The sequence below is a fragment of the Penaeus chinensis genome, chromosome 43, assembly GCF_019202785.1.
Source record: "Penaeus chinensis breed Huanghai No. 1 chromosome 43, ASM1920278v2, whole genome shotgun sequence".
NCBI lineage: Eukaryota > Metazoa > Arthropoda > Malacostraca > Decapoda > Penaeidae > Penaeus > Penaeus chinensis.
The window spans coordinates 3,646,839-3,667,934 of record NC_061861.1 but is presented as its reverse complement, the minus strand read 5'-3'; the positions used below and the strand labels follow the sequence as shown (position 1 = coordinate 3,667,934).

Below are 21,096 nucleotides of genomic sequence, written 5' to 3'. Positions count from 1 at the left end.
AGGCGCGGGCGTGTTGGTGCGGTAGGAGTCATTAAAGGACATCTCTATCGTCTTTCATCAGGCGAACGGATGTCAACCGCTAACGGATTCCAGAATATTACATTTGTGATCAACCTTCCATATGCATTTATAAAGCCGAAGTATATTAGGTATTTTAAACAAATTAAAAGACCATTTTTTTCTGCGCGTCAAGAAAAGCAAGGTCGAAGAGAGAAAAGAAAGATATGAAAACCTGAGGAAGAAGAAGAAGAAGAAGGCGAAGAAGAAAAAGGAAAGAAGAGGAAGAAAAAGAAGAAGAATTATGAGAAGAAGAGAGGCAGCACTTTCTTCCAGTGGAAAGACACACACAACTCGACTGTCCATCGAAACGCGACCGAATTTATGATTCCTTTGTTCTCGGCTTCGAAGCTCGGAGTTGAAATTCCCGAAGCGCGGCGCCGCAACACCTGGCCTCCCTTCGGCGAACAATGGCCGACTCGCAGCTGGAATCATTCGGGAATCCTTTTGGAATCGCCTCGGGAATCAGCGGCCGTTCGCGGGATATTTCCGAAAGAAAATGTCGCCGTGCAGAGTCCTTGGTCGGAAACAATTAAGTGGAACGTCGGGGAACGGCCTCTGCAGCCAGCGAAAACAGAGAGACAAACACGTGCCGGAAAGAGACGCAGGAACGCGATAAAAACAGGAGCCAAGCGCGGACGAGGAGATAAACGGAAGGAGGAATAACGATAATGACTAAAAATTAAAAAAACAAGAAAGAAAGGTAGGCAAAAAAAGAAAAGAAAAAAATACGAGAAAGAGAAAGTAAGAAAGAGAGATAGAGAGAGAGAAAAGGAAGGAGCAAGAGCGAGAGGGGGAAGAGGCGTAAAATACAAAAGAGTTTTCCGGATACACATTAATAGCTGTAATGACTTCAAAGCAGAGACTCCATGCGCGGCTCTGGCAGTAAGAAACGACCGAGTCACGGCTTGTTGGACTGTTAGCGTTAATTGATCATCAAAGGCTAGCGAGTCCTGGAGCGAAACATTTCATATCGTATTTGTCATGTCCTTTTAAAGATGAAACGCCGCTGCTCTTATTTTTTTTTATCTCTCTCTCTCTCTCTCTCTCTCTCTCTCTCTCTCTCTCTCTCTCTCTCTCTCTCTCCTTCTTCTCTGGGTACAGTGATTAATTTCGACTCGAAAATCGTCGTTGGCATCTCCTTCCAGGGGCCGTGGGGGGTATATTGTGGGGGGGTGGGTGGAGGGGGTTGGGGAAGCGAAGGGGAAGAGAAGGGGAAGAGGAGGGGAAGAAGAAGGGAAGAAGAGGGGACGAAGGGGTAAGGGATAAGGACAGAAAGCGGGCAAAAGGGGTAGGAAAGGGGGGAGGGGTAGTAGGGGGTGGGGAGACTCCCGTACGAAAAGTGCAATTTGATATGACTTTATCAAAAGCTAGGGAATCTGGCCACTTCCTTGCCGCGGGGGACTTCGACATTCGCAGGGAAACTTAGATACGGATCGCGCATAATGAATATATTGAGGAATGTGTAAATAGACATAATTACTATTCTAACCCATCACCTTAATGCTAAAGATTTGGAAAAAAAGATATAAGAATCCTAAACAAACACACACACACACACACACACACACACACACACACACACACACACACACACACACACACACACACACACACACACACACACACACACACACACACACACGTACACACACACACACACACACACACACACACGCACACAGCTAGACTCCTATGGGAACTGGAGTATTGAGAAAGAAAGAAAACGTTCTTTGAGGCGAGACTCGTCTAAAGACACAAATTACCTTAAAGCAGCTGGAAGTTGTAACAAACCCGGGAATACTAACACTCACCTGGAAAGAGAGATAAAATGAAATAATTATTATTTTGTCTTTATTTCTGTTTTATTTGATTTTATTGTTTGTTTTGATTTTGTGTATTTATCTTTATTTTTATGTATTTTTTTCTTAATTTCTAAGATATCTCTTGATTCTTCTTTTAGTTATTCTTTGTTTTATTCTAGTCATCAAATCATCTGTTCTCCTTTGCATATCAGTATTTCTCTTTGAGATCATATTATTAACTCTTTACTTAAGCAAAAGAACTTAAGTAAGCAAATATATCCACATCAATCTAAATAAATACATCTAAGATTTTTTTTTATATAATCACTAACAATAACTAATTTTCAAATGCAATTTCTAATAAAATTTTTTACGTTTACAAAAAAATCAACAACTACATTCTACTGTCATGCCAATGCGTCACATAATATGCTACAAGTTCTCTAATATACTTTCTAACCGAGTGCAAAGAAGTGACGAGAAGTGTAGCATTCATTTAAAAAAACTATTTTCAGACGAGCATATGCACTGATGCACATGCGGACATCTGTAGGTACGCACAATGTGTGTATTCGTCTGTATAATCATGTCTGGCGAAGATGATAAATTGTGTATGTACGTATATAACTATGAGCGTGATTGGAGATGCACACATGTGTAAATAATCGAATCCATCAGGTAGTACAGAGAGATTCATGTGCGGGTGCGGGTTATGTGCACATACAGACGTGGGCGCGCGCGTGTACAGTGATCATGTGCGTAGCATAGCCGTGTGCACATGGAAAGTGGTTACAGGGAATGACAAAAAAAACCCAAAAATAAAAGAGTGTTGAAAATGCACACAAGACGCTAACTAGAAGCTGTTTCTTTGTGTCTGAATTTCCCTTCATATCGAGAGCGGGAATTAGAGCATACAACGTTAACACAAAACCTCTCGACTTCTTTTTATACTTGAAAAAAGTGTTTATACTGCCATTTGTAAAGTATATATGTTCATCATGCCTATTTTATTTAGTTCTACAACTGGTTCCTTAACCAAGCAACTTTTTTTGTGTGGGGGAAATATATCCATAAAGCTTAAATTTATGAAAGTATTAACTCAAAGGGGTATGATTACGCCTAAACATGGAGTGTAAACACCGTAGAGTTTTAACCTCCGGTGTACGGGTGCGCGGACTAGTGATATTCTACGCGAACTCTTGACATAACAATAACAATAACAACACGATGAACAAAAAAACATATGCAAACCTACAACAAAAACATGACATTTAATAACAAAAAATCAGAGGCATGGGAAGCGTTTAAACGAATAAAAGAATAATAATAAAAACATATGTAAGCTACGGAGCAAAATACAGAAGAAATTTAGCAAACAAAATACAAAGCATTAGAGAAGCGATAAGCGTAATACTGTCGTTGTAATGTATTTACCTTTCGATGGATTCTCGCCAAAGTAATAGGTGCCGGACACTGAAAACCAAGATATTAAAATATGTAATTACAGGCTTTTATAATTTTAATTAGAAGGTAAAGTAGCGGGAAAAAGAATAATTATAATCATTTATCTTCAAGTCATCAATAACAGTCGTCCAATCGAACGGAAATATTTCATTCGAAAGCCCAGTTTGTCGTTTTTTTTTTCCTCATTAACGAATAAACGCTGGAAAATACGCATGAAATATATTCACTTCAAAGATAAAATGTAATACAGATCATACTGTTTCCATCATAAATAATTACATGTCATATCCACTCTGTCTCCTTTGCTACTTTTAATATTTACTACAACATGGCTTACAGAAAAAACGCCAATGGATGAGTTACGTCCAACAAACGTCTCCAGATATCAATCATCCAATTAAAATACTTATATTTATATTTCTGTATCTCAAAGGAAAAAATACTACACACAGAACATAAAATAAGAGCTTAACATTAGTTCTCCCATCGGCCGATAGATGGCAGCATCACCTGACCTGAGAAGACCGTACACTAACGCCATCTCTTGGCAAAGCTCGCAACTAACTCTTCTACGTCCGAAACCGGCGAAGTAGCGAAGAAATTTCGTAGTAAGGCGAAAGTTGGCGAAATTAATTGAATATCTATATGATATTTTAAAAACCTGATTAAAATGATATTAATACCGAAATTCAAATATGGAATTGCATATTTGCGGATAATTTAAAGGAAAATCCGATAGGTCTATTTCGCAATTTTTTCCCTCCCCAAAATGGCTGTGCAAATCTAGACATAAAAGGTTGAGTTTTAACACCTGTAAACATGGAGATGAAAGGATCAGATCGCTCAAAAGACAATCTATTTGCTTCCACATTTACGACAGGAAGTTCGGACTCTTTTTACATTCATTCTTTATCCCCGGTTCTTTTCCTTATTTTTTTTTTCGTTTATTTTTTTTCCCCTCTGACGGATCTCTCGATTCTTTTTAAACTGTTTCTTCCTCGAGGATTCGTGTTTTCACAATGATATCGAATTAGCAAATCAGAAATAGAACTAACGGCCATTTCGCCGCCACAAAGAATAACAAATTAAAAAAAAAACCAAAAAACATGAAACGAAATGGGAAGTTTCTTCTCATACAAAACACCGGATGCTGCCGGACACTATCACATGTTCGGACGTGACTCCGGCTTTGTCTTCCGTTCCCGTCGGATGAAATGTTGACTTTTCTCCTTAAAGTCACTCTCAGATCCCCTGGACTCTCTTCTACGCCAAGAAATCCAGTCAAGACAAAAACACGACACAATAGATTTTATCAAAATCTTTTATTGGCGAGGCACCTGTCAAAGTGGAGAGGGAAAAATCCGACCGAATCGGAAACGCTGATATCTCGATGCGTGGGAAACCTCAGAGTCATTCTCTCAGCCTTGACGAAAACTCTGCGGGTTTTTCTCGCCACGTTTGGGTGATCCAATACTCTACGGGTTTTGCACGCCGCGGTTGGGAAGGCAGGTGGAGAGGGTATGATCCTATAACACCACATCAAAGGTACTGAATAACCGGGAATTAAATCCAATAAAATCAAACTTTACACCGACTTTCGATACAAAAATAAACCCACCTCTCTTGCAAAATAAAGAAAAGATAAGAAAGGAAAGCCAATTGAATCGAAAACGTAAACCTCATCCCATTAGACGCCGCTCCTCTCGCGACCACAGACAAACCCGGCGTAGCTAAGAGCGACAGAAAGAAAAATACAAACCAATAATAATAATAATAAAAAAAACATAAAACGAAAAGAAAAAAAAAAAACATTACAAAACCTCGCCTCACCATCACACACTATCGGTATAACCCAAACAAATATGATAGTGTCGAACACAACCCGAGTAATGCTATATAATTACGGGTTGTGTGCCGGTGGTCCCGCCTCCGGCCACCAGGTGTCAGCCTTATCGCTACCGCGGGCCAATCAGCCTCGCCGCTTTACAATATATCTATAACGACCGAATTACACTCAATTATTTTTTCTGCTTTCGGAGTCTGTTCCTGTCGTTCCTCTCTCAATAAGGGGAATTGAAAACACACAATCGCTTTTTCCTTCTATTTATTTTCGCCATTACGATGATCATTGTGTGTGTTTTTTTTGGGGGGGGGCTCCTCTTCTATACTGTCTTTACTTTATCATTACGATCAGCAAACGATAGTCATTGATCGATCCGTTATGTGTCTCGAAAAACTCAAAAGACATAATCAAGTCCCGCCGAAGCGACGCCTCTTAATTATCTCTCGTAATTGTCTCTGTCAACCACCGTAATCATCTTTAAATTAACGGCCTTACTTATATATATATATATATATATATATGTATATAATACTCGCTGTAGTTGTATCTCTTCTGCGGCGTTGCTTACGGGTATTTACCAATAGCTGTTCTATAAATGACTTGCTTTATATAATATAATAGTGTGTGTGTGTGTGTGTGTGTGTGTGTGTGTGTGTGTGTGTGTGTGTGTGTGTGTGTGTGTGTGTGTGTGTGTGTACGTGTGTCTTAATGTTACATAGTGCGTGCATCCCCCATCCCCCCCTCCCCCCTCCCGCCGCTCGCCCCGAGGTCCGCCTGCCTAAGAGGTGCGGGCGGGCGAGCGCATCGTTGACAACGCCATGATTAGAGAAATACTCGACCTCCCACGTCACAGGTCGAGCGGGCGCCTGGCCACACCGGCGGCTAATCAGCAAACGCTAATGACAGAACATCGAAGCAGATCAGGCAGCGCAGAGCAGGTCAGTCGGCAGGGAGGGCGGACGTGTCAGCCGGGTCACGGGGTCTTGTCATCTCCTCCTCCTCTCTCCTCTTCCTAATCTTCCTCACATTTCTCTTCGTCTTCTTCCTCTTTTATTTTCTCCCATCTCCCCTACGTCGTCTATTTTCATCCCCTTTTTTATCCTCCTTATTTCCCTCGCTTCCTTTCCCTCTTGCTCCTCCTCCCTTTCTTTCTTCTCTCCCTCATTCCCTCCTCACTCCCCCTCAGCCTGATCTTCTTCCCTTTCGTCCTTCTCTTTTCCTCTTCCTCCTCGAAGCAACGGTCACATCAATCTGTAACGATGTAATACAGTTTTCCCTTCTGGCTTCTAAATCTTCGAGAACCTGTTTACTCACCTACTCATTATCATTAACATTCTCTCTCTCTTCTTTCTCTTTCTTTTCCTATCTTTAGCGTTCGTTCTCTCTTACGCTTTTCTTCTCTCGCTTTTTACCTCTCTATTTGTCTCTCTCTGTCTTTATATTATCTTATCTTTTTTCTCTCTCCACCCTCTCTCGTCTCTCTCTGTTTCTCTTTCTATCGCTTTCCCTTTTTCTTCCCCTCACACCTCTCCCTTTCTTCTCCCCCTCTCTCCCTCATTCTCTCCTTTCCTCTCCCTGTCCCCCACTGTCTCTTCCCCTAACCCCCTCCCTCTCCATGCCCCCTAACCCCCTCCCTCCCTCTCTCTCCCTTCCTCTCCTTCTCCCCCACTCTCTCTCCCCCTACCCCACTCTCTCTCCCCCTACCCCCACTCTCTCTCCCCCTACCCCACTCTCTCTCCCCCTACCCTCACTCTCTCTCCCCTCTCCCCTACCCCCACTCTCTCTCGCCCTCCCCCCTCCCCCTCCCCTCTCCCCCCCCCGTAATAATCCAAAGCAAGAGAAATGTCATTATCCAAAACCCTGACGTGACGCACACTATCACAGCGGTGACTGCGTGTCATATTTATGGAATTCTCATTTATTTATTTTTCTTTATCACTTTTTTTTTTATTTCTGATTTCTTTATGATTATGATTATTTCTGTGTATCATTATCATGATTATCTGTCATTTGTTCCTTGATTTTATTTCTTCTAATTACTATTCAATTTTTTTTCTCTCCGTCTCTTATTACTTTTATTTATTAATTATCGTTGTGACTGTCATTGTCATTTTTCTTTTGTTTTCTTCTGTTCGTCTTTTTCTTTTTATTTCGATGCTAAGAAACGGGATTTTGCAGGTCATCATAATTCTTCTTTCTCCTCTTTCTTCCTTTTCATCTTCATCTTCCTATTTTTCTCTCAATAGAAGATAGATAGATAGATAGATAGATGGATAGATAAATCAACACTTCAAAGAAAAAAATAGGAAAAAATACGAGGAGAAGGAGAACGATAATGAAGGAGGAGGAGGAGGAGGAGGAAGAGGAGGAGGAGGAGGAGGAGGAGGAGGATGAGAGGAGGAGGAAGAGGAGGAGGAGAAGGAGGAGGAGGAGGAGGAGGAGGAGGAGGAGGAGGAGGAGGAGGAGGAGGAGGAGAAGAAGAAGAAGGAGAAGGAGAAGGAGAAGGAGGAGGAGGAGGAGGAGGAAGAGGAGGAAGAGAGGGAGGAAAAGCAGGAGAAGAAGGATGAAGAGGAGGAAGAGAGGGAGGAAGAGGAGGAGGAGGAGGAGGAGGAGGAGGATTCTGCGCGTCATTACGTCATGCCACGAAGGCCACGCAAACCCCCCCCCCACCGCCCCCCCCCCCTACCACCCCCTTCGTCGCCACGGCCGCAGCAGGACCTTCACAGACGAGTTCCGGATTCAGCGTCTGCTTCCTCTGACGTCGGCGATTGATCTACATTCCCGACGCTCTACCGGTCTGAGCATTTGGAATTTGCATAAGGAAGGTCAATCAAAATCTTCAAAAAGAACTTCTTAAAAGGAGAACAAAGGCGGTTTGACGGAAAAAAACGAAAGGAAAAAGGTTTTCATAAGATGAAGTGACAACAACGGAATAACAGACAACGAGAAAACGATTTAAAGAAAATAGACAAATAAATAACAAAATTAATCAATAACCTGATAAAAAAAACAAAATCAAACAAACAGCAACATAGGAGAACAAAAGAACCAATAAATGAATAACAACAAGAACAAAACTTAGTGTAAACAACCTAGCACTTTCTCGCCTCGAAAATTGTATCGCCTGGTCAATGGAAAACATCCCACTCTCGCTCCTATCGACATTACTCTGAGAATCTTTCTTTCTCTCTCTATTCTCGTATGTTCTTCTCTTCCTTTTCTGCATTCTTTTCTCAGCCGAACCACAATTAAACAATTATAAGCGCGATACGATCATATTAAATGGGAGGGAACTTGATTTCCTTCCACGGACTTTCACATTCAAGATTCCCCGATTAATACCTGCGTTCTCTCTACCTCTTTCTTTATTTTTCTCTCTTTCTTTGTCTCTTTCGTTCTCTCTCAACCCCCCCCCTCTCTCTCTCTCTCTCTCTTAGGGAGGGAGGGAAGGAGGGAGGGAGGGAGGGAGGGAGGGTGGGAGAGAGGGAGGGAGGGAGGGGGAGGAAAGGAGGGAGGGTGGGAGAGAGGGAGGGAGGGAGGGAGGGAGGAAGGGAGGGAGGGAGGGAGGGAGAGAGGGAGGGAGGGAGGGAGAGAGAGAGAGAGAGAGAGAGAGAGAGAGAGAGAGAGAGAGAGAGAGAGAGAGAGAGAGAGAGAGAGAGATAAAAGAACAATAAAAGACAAAAAAAGAGAGAAAAAAATCAGAAATTGAAAAAGGAATGTCAGACGGAAATGGCGAATGAAGAAAACAACATAAAGATAGAAGGAATAAAAGGAAAATACAAAAGAAAAGAAAAAAAAAAGAACGAAAAAATATCCTTCTCCACAAGGTGACACGGGACCTTGACATAAAAAAAGAAAAGAAGAGAAAAAAAGAAGAAGAGAAAGAAAGAATAAGCGTTACAACAAAATATACAAAGAAAAAAAAAATATATATAAAACAAAGAACTTCCAACAAAATCTACTGTCGTAAAAACACGCCTAAAAACAAAAAAAATGAATATACAGATGAGAGAGAGAGAGAGAGAGAGAGAGAGAGAGAGAGAGAGAGAGAGAGAGAGAGAGAGAGAGAGAGAGAGAGAGAGAGAGAGAGAGAGAGAGAGAGAGAGAATTTTTTTTTCTAACGCAGCCGAGGTGGTCTGTTGCATGAGGAGGCGGGCAGATTGGTCTTTATCTTGCATATATTGTTGTTATGTTTAATAATAAGTATTTGGAATGAGTCATAATCACCAGGGCCGCCGATGCTATGATAGTAACGAGTAATGATACTAATAATCATCATTAAAATTCTTCAAAGGTCCTGTTTATGACTCGACCTCATTCTGGAGTATCTGAAGTGTAGACATTAGGCCAAATTTACCCTTTACGTCGAAGTAATATAACGGTTCAAAGAGGAAGAAGAAGAAGAAGAAGAAGAAGAAGGAAGAGAAGTAGAAGATGATGAAAGAGAAGCCCCCCCCCCCAAAAAAAAAAAAAAAAAAAAAATCGCACATATTTACCACACAGAGTATATATGCATTTATAAGTATTTATTCTTACAAATTGCCTCATTATTGCATCTTAATCAAGCTATAATTCCAAACAAGCATCGAGTCCCTGTCAGACGTCAGCGAGACCCGCGTTCGTGTAAGGAAAGATGGATTCCCGGATTCACGAGGCTAATCTCCCATCTCCTTCAAGCGAAATGGCCCGATGATAAGGAGATAAGCCGATAAAGGAGACAAGCGAAGGAGAGAAGGAAAGCTGGAAGAGAGATAAGAGAGAGAAAGAGATAATCCCCCTCGAGAGGGAGGGAGATAGGACGCGTCGCAGGAACAGGTTCGCCTTTTTAATCTGGCGATTTTATGCTCTTATCTGCTCTTATCTTTCCGTCCCTCCTCCCCCTCGCTCTTCCCCCTCCTCCCCTACCTCCCCAATTCTTGTGAACAATGCCAATAACGATAATGATTGTAATAACAACAATAACAACGGCAATGGACAAAAAAGATAACGATAACAACGATAATAACAATAATAATGATAACAACTCCTAGTCTTCGCCCCCCAAGGTGAAAGCCAGAAGCGGCGTTCCTGCAGCCGGCGCCGAAGACAGCGGCCGGACCTTTTAAAATGTCAAATATGACAGGTCAGGCACTGGACAATTAAGGGGTCTAATTTCACACTTCTCGCGGTCCGGGACCATTAATGTCGCGGCGGAGAGGTGCTCGCGCCCTCCGAACTGACGGCGCGATACTTTTTCCACGCTCTTTATGGAGGCTGCTGGGGGTTGTCTCATCCTCCTCTCTCTCTTGGCCTCTTTTTGTCTCTTTCTCTTTGTTTTTCCTCTTTCTTCCTTGCCTATCTCTCACTCGCTGTCTGTCGATTTGTCTGTCTGTCTGTCTGTCTTCTCGTTTTCTCGACGTGGGTGGCAGTGCTTGTGTGCCTCTGCTTTCTTGATTCCTTTTCTTCCTCCTTCTTCCAGGTGTTTCAGAATTTACGAGATGTTAATCCAGGAATGAAAGAGCAGAAGAGTCAGTCCATTAGCAGGTTAGCAGGCAGAATCAGCAGTTAGAGTCAGCAGCAAGTTATATTAACACCCACCCTCCAAAGAAAAAAGAAAAAGAAAAAAAAAAAGAAAAAAAAAAAAACTATCAGAGCACTTGCACACTCGACCATAAGGGTTGTTTTCGATCGCCTTGTATTCACTCTTAATAAGTCAAATAACTTTTTTTTTTCTTTTTTTCATTTTCCTATCTCTTCTGTCCCCCTTCCCCCCTTCTTCGTTCGCATCCATTTCTCTCCTGAAACTCAAAATCTCCGACCCTATCAAGACCGTTAAACCAGAGAGCGTAATTTAACGTTTTTTCAGTCGTTAGTTACACTCTCCCTCTCCCCCTTCCCTCCTACTCCCCTCCTACTCCTCCTTCTAATCCCTCTCTCCTATCCTCCTCTTTTCTTTTCTCCTAATTTTCCATCCTTATCCTTTCCCTCCATCTTTATCCCTTTCTTCTTCCCAAGCTTTATTTGCTCCACTTCTCCCTACTTCTCTCCCCCCTCCCCCCACATCTCCTCTCTCCCTTCCCCTCCCTCTCGTCTCGTCTCCTCTCCTCCCCATTATCGAGTCTCTCGTTTTCCCAAAAATCCTCGAGTCATTGGCCTAGTTCTGAGTCTGCCACTTGCATGCATGACTAGCCAGCAAGTCGCGTGAGTGCGTGCGTGAGTGCGTGCGTGTGAGTGAGCGAGAGAATAGAAGTAACGCATTTTCGAAACTTTTTTTTTTTTTTTTGGAATCGAGTTTGATCTGGAATGGTGTTTAGGGAAGAGGTAGGAAGGAGAGAGGAGATAGGAGGAAGGGAGGAACAGGGGAGATAGACGGATAGAGAGGAGGCGGGCGAGAGGAAAGAAGTAAAATGAAGGGGAGACTGAAGGAGAATGAGATAAACGGAGAGCCAGACGAAAGACGAAAGCGAAAAGAAGATCAGAAAAAAGACGAGAGGAAAGAAGACTAGGAAGGAGCCAGAGGAAGGGGAAGGAGGAAAGAGCCAGAGCAAGGGGAAGGAGGAAAGAGCCAGAGCAAGGGGAAGGAGGAAAGAGGAAAGCAGGCCAGGAGAGCCAGAGAGCCGAAGGGAAGGCCGGGGAAGGAGTGATTTATGGCGGACATCCATCGGGAGAGCTGAGGCGCAGAGACCCTGGACCGAGATCGAGCGTGGCGGGTCCTTAGCGCTCGTTGGGGTCTCGGGCGGGCGGGCGTGCGGGCGGGCGGGCGCACACGGGCCGTTCGTGACTGAAATAGAACCAATGAAACAACGCCTCTTTTGTTTGAGTGTCCGGTATACGAGTCACTTTTTTCCCTCTCTCTCTCCCTTTTACCTTTTCTTTCTCTCTTTCTTTTTTTTTCTTCTATTTGGTCCTTATCTGTTTTTTTTTCTGTCTCTTTAGTTCTCCTCCCTCTCTTATTCTTCTTTTAACCTAATTCTCGTGAAGACGTGGTCTTTATAGGAGGGAGGGTGGGTGGAGGGAGGGTGAGGGGGAGGGTGAAAAGGGGGTGAAGGAGGGAGGGAGGGGGAGGGGGAGGGGGTGTTCTATAGTCTACAAGGAGGCGCTGAGATTTTTTTTTTTTTTTTATAAAGAAGTGGCGTGCCTCACTCTTCTCTCTCACACGCCCTCTTTTCTGTCTTTCCCTCCCCCCCTCCCCCCCTCTTTCTCTGTGTTTTTTCCCCTCCTATCTCCCCCTCCCTCCCTCCCCTCCCCTCCCCTCCCGACGCCCTCGCCCCCTCCTCATTCTTCCCTCTTTCTCATACGCTGCCTTTCTGTCTTCTGCCTCTCCTTTCTTTAGCGTTCTTTTGTCTTTTTTTTATCTTTTAATTAAGATCTTTGCCGTCTCGTCTTACTCCACAGAACGGCTCTTTTGTGAGTGTAAGTCTTGGCAAACGATGCAGAATAGTACGCACACACATATGCACACGCATACAAACGTACACGCACCATGCACATTATGTGTGTATATGTGTGTATCCACTAATACGTACACATGACCCCGGTGTCTATGAAACTCACTGAACTTTTGAATCATCGACGGAAGAATTCTGAATTTCCAGAGAGAAAGAAAGAAAGAAAGAAAGAAAGAAAAGAAAAAAAAAATTGGAGACAGAGAAACAGTGGAAAAATTCACGTCCGCATCAGGCACGTCGCCTGGCTTCCCCCTCCCCCCTTCCCCCCCTCCGTCCCTCTCCCACCTTCGTTCTCTCCCTCTCTTCCCTCGTACAACACGAACGAAGTAGAAAGAACGAGGAAGAAGACGAAGAATGGGAGGAAGGAGGGCAAGGGCGAGAAGAAAGGGGAAGGCGGAGGGCCAAGGGGCAGGATCGAATTGCCCAAAAGCGATCTATCTCCGGCCGTCACCGTTAGCGCCCCAGCCAGGAAATGCAAGAACGGGGCCACGGTTGCTCCTCCTCAGGACGACTCAGCACGACTTGAGATGACGCAGGACGACTTGAGACGACCCGAAAACAACCGACGACGACCAGAAGTGGACCCAAAACGACCTAAAAACGACCTAAGATTGCCCTAAAAAGACCCAATATAACTCAAAACAACACCTAACGACACGCCTGCTAAGACCCCTGACGACCTGAGGCGACCTGAAACGACCCGAGATGCCGGTCGTCCGCGTCCGTATCCCTCCCTCCGCCCTCTCTTAATGAAATCCCGACTGGCTAATCCTTTTCCCGCCGAATCCTCCCAATCTGTCATCGCTGCAGAATCGATCACTTGTTTGCAATCGTTCAACGGCGCGACTTTTTCATTATTCTCGGACTTGCTTATTTCATAGGCGGTATATCGATGCGTTTTCAGGTTTCTATCATTTATCAATATTATCATTCTTACGTTTCTCATTATCATGCATATTATCATAATAATTATTATCATAATTTTCATAATCATCACCATTATTACTATCGCTATCATTATTATCATTATCATCCTCATCCTCGATCTTATTCTTACTCAAATTATTCTAGCGATTAAGCAGAGAAAATTGACCTCAAATCCTACATAAAAAAAGAAAGAAAAAAAAAATCTAAACTCAGAGCGTGGATAATTAATCACTCACTTCTGTTCTAAAGTCACGATGTTTAAAATTATCCAATTATTAAGATTTCTTTTTTGTTTCTTCTAAAAATCGTTATTATTTTATTCTTTTTTTTCTTTGATTCATTATTGTGTCGATATCATTTTTTTTTTTTTTTTTTTGCGTCACGAGAAATTAGAATTTGATTTTTATCTGTAGATTTTTTTTTTTTTTTTTTTTTTTTTTTTTTTTTTTTTTAGAAGAAGAAAATGTAAGAGAGAAAACTAAAATACATGATAGCGTGACTGATGAATATATGAATACGTAGATAGAAAGATAGATAAGTAGTAAGCTTATGAATAAACCCGAGGCAGAAAGACCGAGCGAGAATGGAAGAGAGAGAGAGAGAGAGAGAGAGAGAGAGAGAGAGAGAGAGAGAGAGAGAGAGAGAGAGAGAGAGAGAGAGAGAGAGAGAGAGTGAAGAAATACGAAAGGGTGAAAGCGAAAGAGAGAGAGAAAGCCAGAAAGAAAGAAAGAGAGAAAGAGAGATAAGAAGAAGAAGAAGAAGAAGAAAAAACAGACCGAGATAAAGGCAAAAATTGTAGCCTCACCTTCTTCCTTCCATAAGACGCCAAACGGGCTTAACACCGCCGGCCAGAGTTAATTACCGAGCTGCATCCACGTGATAAACTAGCGAGAGGGGTAACTTATCAATTAACAGCCGACGAAAAGGGGAAATGTAGGTATTGCTTATTCAACTTTTTGTAGGTTATCTTTTTTTCTTCTCGTTTACTTCATTTTCTTACCACTTTCTCCTTCTCTCTCTCTATTTTTAATTTTCTTTGTTGGCTTTAATAACAGACGATGAGTAGAGGTAATATCGAGATATAATTTTTTTTTTCAGTGGGATTATAGAAAATGGGAATCTGCCAATTCGCGAATACTTTCTGATATAGAAAACGGGAAATGAATTAGAATCCCAACACAGAAAATGGGATATAAAGAAAATGATTACATCTTCTCCTTCCCTTACTCCTTCCCTTTTCCCCCCCTCTACCTTCACCCCCTTCTTCCTTTCACCTTCTCTCTTTTTATCATCTCTCTTCTCCATCCTCTTTAAGCGGAATAATTGTACATATGCTCAGATCCGCAACATCCAGGTCATCCGCGACGGCGATACATCAAGACGCACTCCTCGGTCCGCACGAATTCCTGAGAGCGGACCGCTTCTCCTTCGCCTCCTTGCCTTCTTTGCGAAAGAGGGAGATAAAGGGAAAGGAAGAAGAGAAAGGGAGGGAAGACAGAAAGAAACGGAGAAAAAATATAGGGAAAACAGAAGAGAGATAGTTGTATATCTAGCTAGCTAGCTAGATGGAGAAAGAGAAAGAGAGAGAAAGAGAGAGAGAGAGAGAGAGAGAGAGAGAGAGAGAGAGAGAGAGAGAGAGAGAGAGAGAGAGAGAGAGAGAGAGAGAGAGAGAGAGAGTGAGAGAGAGAGAGAGAGAGAGAGAGAGAGAGAGAGAGAGAGAGAGAGAGAGAGAGGGCAAGAAAAAAAGCGAGAACGAGAGCGCTCGAGATAGATCTTATCTCGGCCTTTAAGCACATTAGCTACAATTTGCGTTTTTTATGCCTTAATTTATACGTATACTTAAATTATCATACGTCTTGCCTCCACGTCACCTCGAACCGATCGAGAGCGCGCTGATGCCTCCCTCAGGTTCACTCCTTCGCTCCCTCGCTCCTTCCCTCCTTTCATCCTTCGCCCCCTCCCTCCTTCTGTCCTTCGCCCCTTCCCTCCTTCGCTCCTTCCCTCCCTCGCTTCGTACCTACCTTTATCCTTAGCTCTTTCCCTCCTTTTATCCTTCGCCCCTTCCCTCCTTCTGTCCTTCGCCCCTTCCCTCCTTCGCTCCTTCCCTCCCTCGCTTCTTCCCTACCTTTATCCTTCGTCCTTTCCCTCCTTTTATCCTTCGCCCCTTCCCTCCTTCTGTCCTTCGCCCCTTCCCTCCTACTCTCCTTCCCTCCTTCTGTCCTTCGGTCCCTCGCTCCTTCGCAGGATCGGCTCCTTACCGGACTCGAGGCCAGGGGGAGGGGACACAAAAGGGGATTTCCCATTGCTATTCTTACCCTTTCCTCTGTCTATTGAACAAAGGGGGGCTATTCCCTCCCCTTTTTTTAAGTTCTGAGGGATATTGGTGGTTCATTCTTTCAACTGTTTTTTCTCTTATTCATTCTTCGTTGTTTTGTTTTTTTTATCCTAAAGATCTACAAAACGTGAACTATACATCTATTTTTTTTTTTTTTTTACTTGCTGTTCCACAAGAAAACGTGGGTTATACATCCCTCCAAACCTTCACCTTTTCCCTTCACTTTATTTAGAAAAAAATATATATACACCCAAACCTTTCCACTCACTCCTTCTCACGTTTTCTCCCTTTAAAACCTTCTACTGTGCTCACCCTTTTCACCCTATTTCACCCTTCACCTCTGCTCATCACGCCCATTCTCACCCGTCATCAGGCTGGCTCGCTCGTGCGCCCAAATCACCCGTGTGTTGCTTTAATTACAATGTTCGGCGTCAAACCTCAGCACAGGGTGTTTTCCCCCTCCCCTCTCCCTCTCCCTCTCTATCCCTCCCCCCTCCCCTCTCCCCTCTCCCTCTCCTGCTTCTCCTGTTTGTGTGTCCGAGCACTTGTTTTTAATTTTTTAATTTAGTTATTTTTCTCTCTTAAAACTGTTCTTATGCTTTCCTTATCTCTATGTTCTTCACTCCCCTTTTGTCTTTCTTCTTCTTTCTCTCTTCTCACACCCTCTTTTCTTCATTTTGTGCTTCTGCCACTTCTTCTCCTTCCTTCCCCCCTCCTTCTCAACCTCCCCAACCCACCTCCCCCTCCTCCTTCCTCCCCCAACAAGCAAGCAAGCAGCGCATTCTTACGCGCAGATTAAATCACCAAGAATGAAAACCAGAGTAGAAAGTAATTATGAATCACGAGGCACTAAATAACACAGTTTATTGGCGCGGCCGCTAGATGGCAGCGCGAGGCGGCCGAGGAGCAGGCCGGGGCGCTAATGCTGACGGCGGCGACGCCTTAATTAATATAATTTCGCTGTCGCCAAAGCCCTTTTTTTGCTTCGTATCGGACTGACGATAAAAGGGGTGATAAGCTGGTGATAAGGATCGCCTCGTAAAAATTGCAATAACAGCATTTCGGGAGACGTGGGAGGAGGAGGAAGAGGAGGAGGAGGAGGAGGATGAAGAGGAGGAGGAGGAGGAGGAGGAAGAAGAAGAAGAGGAGGAGGAGGAGGAGGAGGAGGAGGAAGAGGAGGAGCAGGAAGAGGAGGAGGAGGAAGAGGAGGAGGAGGAAGAGGAGGAGGAGGAGGAGGAGGAGGAGGAGGAGGAGGAGGAGGAGGACAAGGAGGAGGAGGAGGAGGAGGACAAGGAGGAGGAGGAGGAGGAGGAGGAGGAGGAGGAGGAGGAGGAGGAGGAAGAGGAAGAACAAGAAGAGGAGGAGCAGGAAGAGGAGGAGCAGGAAGAGGAGGAGGAGGAGGAGGAGGAGGAGGAGGAGGAGGAGGAGGAGGAGGAGGAGGAGGAGGAGGAGGCGGAGGAGGAGGAGGAGGAAGAAGAAGCAGAAGAAGGGGAGTAGGAGGAGGAGGAGGAGGAGGAGGAGGAGAAAGAGGAGGAGGAGGAGGAGGAGGAGGAGGAGAACAAGAAGAAGGAGGAGAAAACGAAGAGTATAGAGATGTAAAAGAGAAACAAAAAACAACCGAAATCATGTGCAACACAAAGAAAAGACATGAAAAAAAAAAGGCCAGAGCAAAAATCTGTAAAAAAGGAAAAGACAAAGAGAAAGAAAGAAAGAAAGGAAAAAAAAAGAAACGAAGAGCAAAAAAAAAAAAGAAAAAGAAAAAAAAAGCAGAAAAAGAAGAAGACAGCGAACGAGAAAATAAAGAAAAAGATAAAAAAATAAGAAACAAAAATCAACAAAAAATAAAATAAAATAAACAGACAGAAGAAGACGAAGGAGAAGCCAGGGAAGCAGACGAGGGCTGGCAGTGGCCGCTTTGCTTTTTCCTTTATCACTCATCTGGTCCAAAAGCCAGCGAGTCCAAAGGGAACTGGATCGCCCTGCTTTGGCTATCGGGGTGGGGGGAGGAGGGAGGGAGGGAGGGAGGGAGGAAAGGAGGGTGGGGGGAGGGAGGGAAGGAGGGATGGTGGGGGGATGAGGGAAGGGGGAAGGAGGGAAGGAGGGAGAGAGAGAGAGAGAGAGAGAGAGAGAGAGAGAGAGAGAGAGAGAGAGAGAGAGAGAGAGAGATGAAGAGGACAAGAGGGAGAGAGGGAGGGAAGGGAGGGAAGGCGGTGTGTTGTGTGCGTGAAGTGAAAGCGAGGTGCGCCGCGCGGCTGTCCATTGCAAGGAATTCTCAATTACCTTGTAAGTAATGACCATAATACTTAGACCATTGCCACAGTCAGTATGATTGTGAGTGGTTACGGAAACATTATGATAATCACAATGATTACTGTAAGTGTTAATACAGATAGGGGATACAGTACGCAAAAAAAAGTTATGTGATGTGGTCATTTCTCTAATTTTTTTTTTTTTTTTCTCTCTCCTTTCCCCTCCTTTACCTCTTTCTTTCTTTCTCCTCCCGCCTTTCCTCTATGCCTTCTTTATGTCTTCCTTCCCTCCTTCTTTCCCTTCCCTTCTCTCTCTCTCTCCCTCCTTCCCTCCTTCCCCCTTCCATCCTCCCTCCCTCTCCCTCATTCCCTTTCTTACCCTCCTCCCTCTCTTTCCCTCCACCCCTTCTCTCTCTTTCCCTCTTTCCCTCCATCCCCTCCTCCCTCTCTCTCCCTCCACCCCTTCTCTCTCTCTCCCTCTTTCCCTCCTTCCCCTCCTCCCTCTCTCTCCCTCCTCCCTTCCCCCTTTCCCCTCCTTATCACCTCGACTTGAAATTCTTTGTTTTCAGACTTATTTCCCGGTGATTTGCGGGCGGCAGCGGAGGGCGGGCCGTCTGCTCTGTGGGCGGCGATAAGGAAGGAGGTGATTGGGGGAGAGGGCGAGGGAGACAAGGGGACGGCAGAGAAAGGAGAGAAAGAAAGAGAAAGAGAGGGAGAAGGAGGGAAGGAGGGAGAGGGAGGGAAGGTGAGGGAGACAGAGGGACGGCAGAGAAGGAGAGAAAGAAAGAGAGAGAGAGAGGGAGGAAGAGGGAATGGAGGGAGGGAGGGATGGAGGGAGAAATGAAGAAAGATAAATAAAGAGAGACACAAAGAAAGAAAGAGAAGGGACACACTCAGAAAAATAAAAATAAAGAGAGAGAGAAAAAAAAGAACGAAACGAAACGATAAGAAAAAAACCGAAACAGAGATACAAACGACACTCAAAAACAAGGAAAACAAATAAAATCGGGAGAGACGCAAGACGTTCTTGAATCTCATCTCAAAATAGAAGAGAATTTACCTTCGAACAAACAGACACTCTCCTCTCGCTCGTGACATATGGCGTGACAGGGAAGTGTAGTAGCGGGTGTGGGGAGAGGGAGAGGGAGAGGGGAAGAGAGGGAAAAGACGGAGAAGGAGAAAGTGGAGGGAAAGAGGGAAAGGAGGAGGATGAGTAGAGAGGATGAGATTTGCGTGTGTATATGTATCTTACATGTGTTTGGAATACCGAAAGTATCACGATTATATCTATCTATTGCCTATCTGTCTCTCTTTAACTCTATCTACCTATCTACCTATCTACCTCTCTCTCTCTCTCTCTCTCTCTCTCTCTCTCTCTCTCTCTCTCTCTCTCTCTCTCTCTCTCTCTCTCTCTCTCTCTCTCTCTCTCTCCCTCGATGACGTCACGACCGCCACACCGCACGACCGCGAAGGTTGCGCCCCCCTCCCCCTCCCTTACCCCCCCCCTCTCCCTCTCCCTCCTCACGCGTTTTCGTTAAATAACATAGCAAGGTGCGGGATGACCGTCGGGCTGCTATGGAATGAGGGTGTAATAACTGCTGTTAGGGGGAAGAAAGGGGGAGGAGGGAGAGGAAGAGTAAAGAAGGAATATAAGAAGTACGGAAAGAAAGGAAAGAGAAAACATAGGAGGTGAGAAAGGAGCAGAGAAAGGAGGAGAGGAGGAGAAAAAAGATGAATACGATAGAAAAAAATAATAGAATGAGGGAAGAAGGAAAGAGGGAAGAGAAGGATGGAGGATGACCATGGCTTGACACTGTCCGATCTGTCAGCTTGTGGTCACAGCAGCATCATTTATGGTAATTTGGTCGCCTCCATGTATATGTGCGTGCGTGCGTGCGTGTATGTGTGTTTGTGTGTATATGTGTGTGTGTTTGTGTGTATATGTGTGTGTGTTTGTGTGTGTGTGTGTGTGTGTGTGTATGTGTGTGTGTGTGTGTGTGTGTGTGTGTGTGTGTGTGTGTGTGTGTGTGTGTGTGTGTGTGTGTGTGTGTGTGTGTGTGTGTGTGTGTGTGTTATTGAGACAGAGGTAGATAGATAGGCCGATAGATAGATAAATACATACTGAATGAAAAAGACAGAGAGAAAGGAAGAAATACAATGTAAAAAGAAACATCAAAAAAATGTCACGAAAAGAGAGAAAAGAGAATAAAGAGCGAGCGAGAGGACAGAGTGACGGAGCTCACACGTCCAGCGATTATTTTCGTGACGCGTCGGGACCAGGCTAGGGGGGGGGGGGGGGGATTACGTCACACGCAGATAACTGTCAATGAGAGGAGTAAGAGGGAGAGGGAGAGGGAGAGGGAGAGGGAGGGAGAGAGGGAGGAAGAGAGAGGAGAGGAGAGAGAAGGATAGAAGGGTGGAATTTTGAGAATGAGGAGGAGAAGGACGGTGAGGGAGAGCATAGGAATAAAAATAGGAGAAAGGGAAGAGGAGGAGGAGGAAGAGGTAGGGAAAAGAGAGAGGGGAAAGAACGTGGAAGAGGAGGAAGGAGGAAAGGCTTGTGTGTGCGTGTGTGCGTGTGAGGCTTACCTACGCCCGTAATGACACGCACATCGCTGACAAACACAAGCGTATACAAGCGCCCGGCACCCGGAAACAAGCCGAGGCGCATTGCAACGGCTTGCAACGTGCACAGGCTTGCAGAACAGACAACCTTGTCAAGTCGGCCCGATTCGAACCCCCCCGTCCGCCCGCGCGCTGAGTGTCCCTGGAGACCGCAGAGGCCAAGCACACCTGCCAACGCCCTGCAAAATGACCTCTATAGCAGCGTCCCTTCCGAGGTCCCATAGGCGGGCGTTCTGCGACCCTCGATCTTATGTGGTCCAAGCGCATAACATGTGCGTATGTAGGTGACGACACGGCGCTGATACGCTCGCTTTTACATCTTTTTGAGTGTGTGCGAGCAGGTAAATATGCATAGTTTCCATTT

The 21,096-nt window shown here is 44.6% G+C and overlaps 1 protein-coding gene across 3 annotated transcripts in view; it reads right to left on the bottom strand.

The window, feature by feature from the left end:
• The window catches only part of LOC125048233 (paired box protein Pax-5-like), a 202,889-nt gene that overhangs the window by 113,972 nt on the left and 67,821 nt on the right, over nucleotides 1-21,096 (bottom strand). For 2 of the 3 annotated variants that reach the window (XM_047646820.1, XM_047646822.1), the window contains exons 3-4: nucleotides 3,297-3,335; nucleotides 1,866-1,871 (exon numbers count right to left, since the gene is read on the bottom strand). In XM_047646820.1, the coding sequence (XP_047502776.1) occupies nucleotides 1,866-1,871; nucleotides 3,297-3,335 (45 nt within the window). The remainder of the gene's footprint in view (nucleotides 1-1,865; nucleotides 1,872-3,296; nucleotides 3,336-21,096) is intronic. The other variant, XM_047646821.1, reaches the window with a different exon arrangement.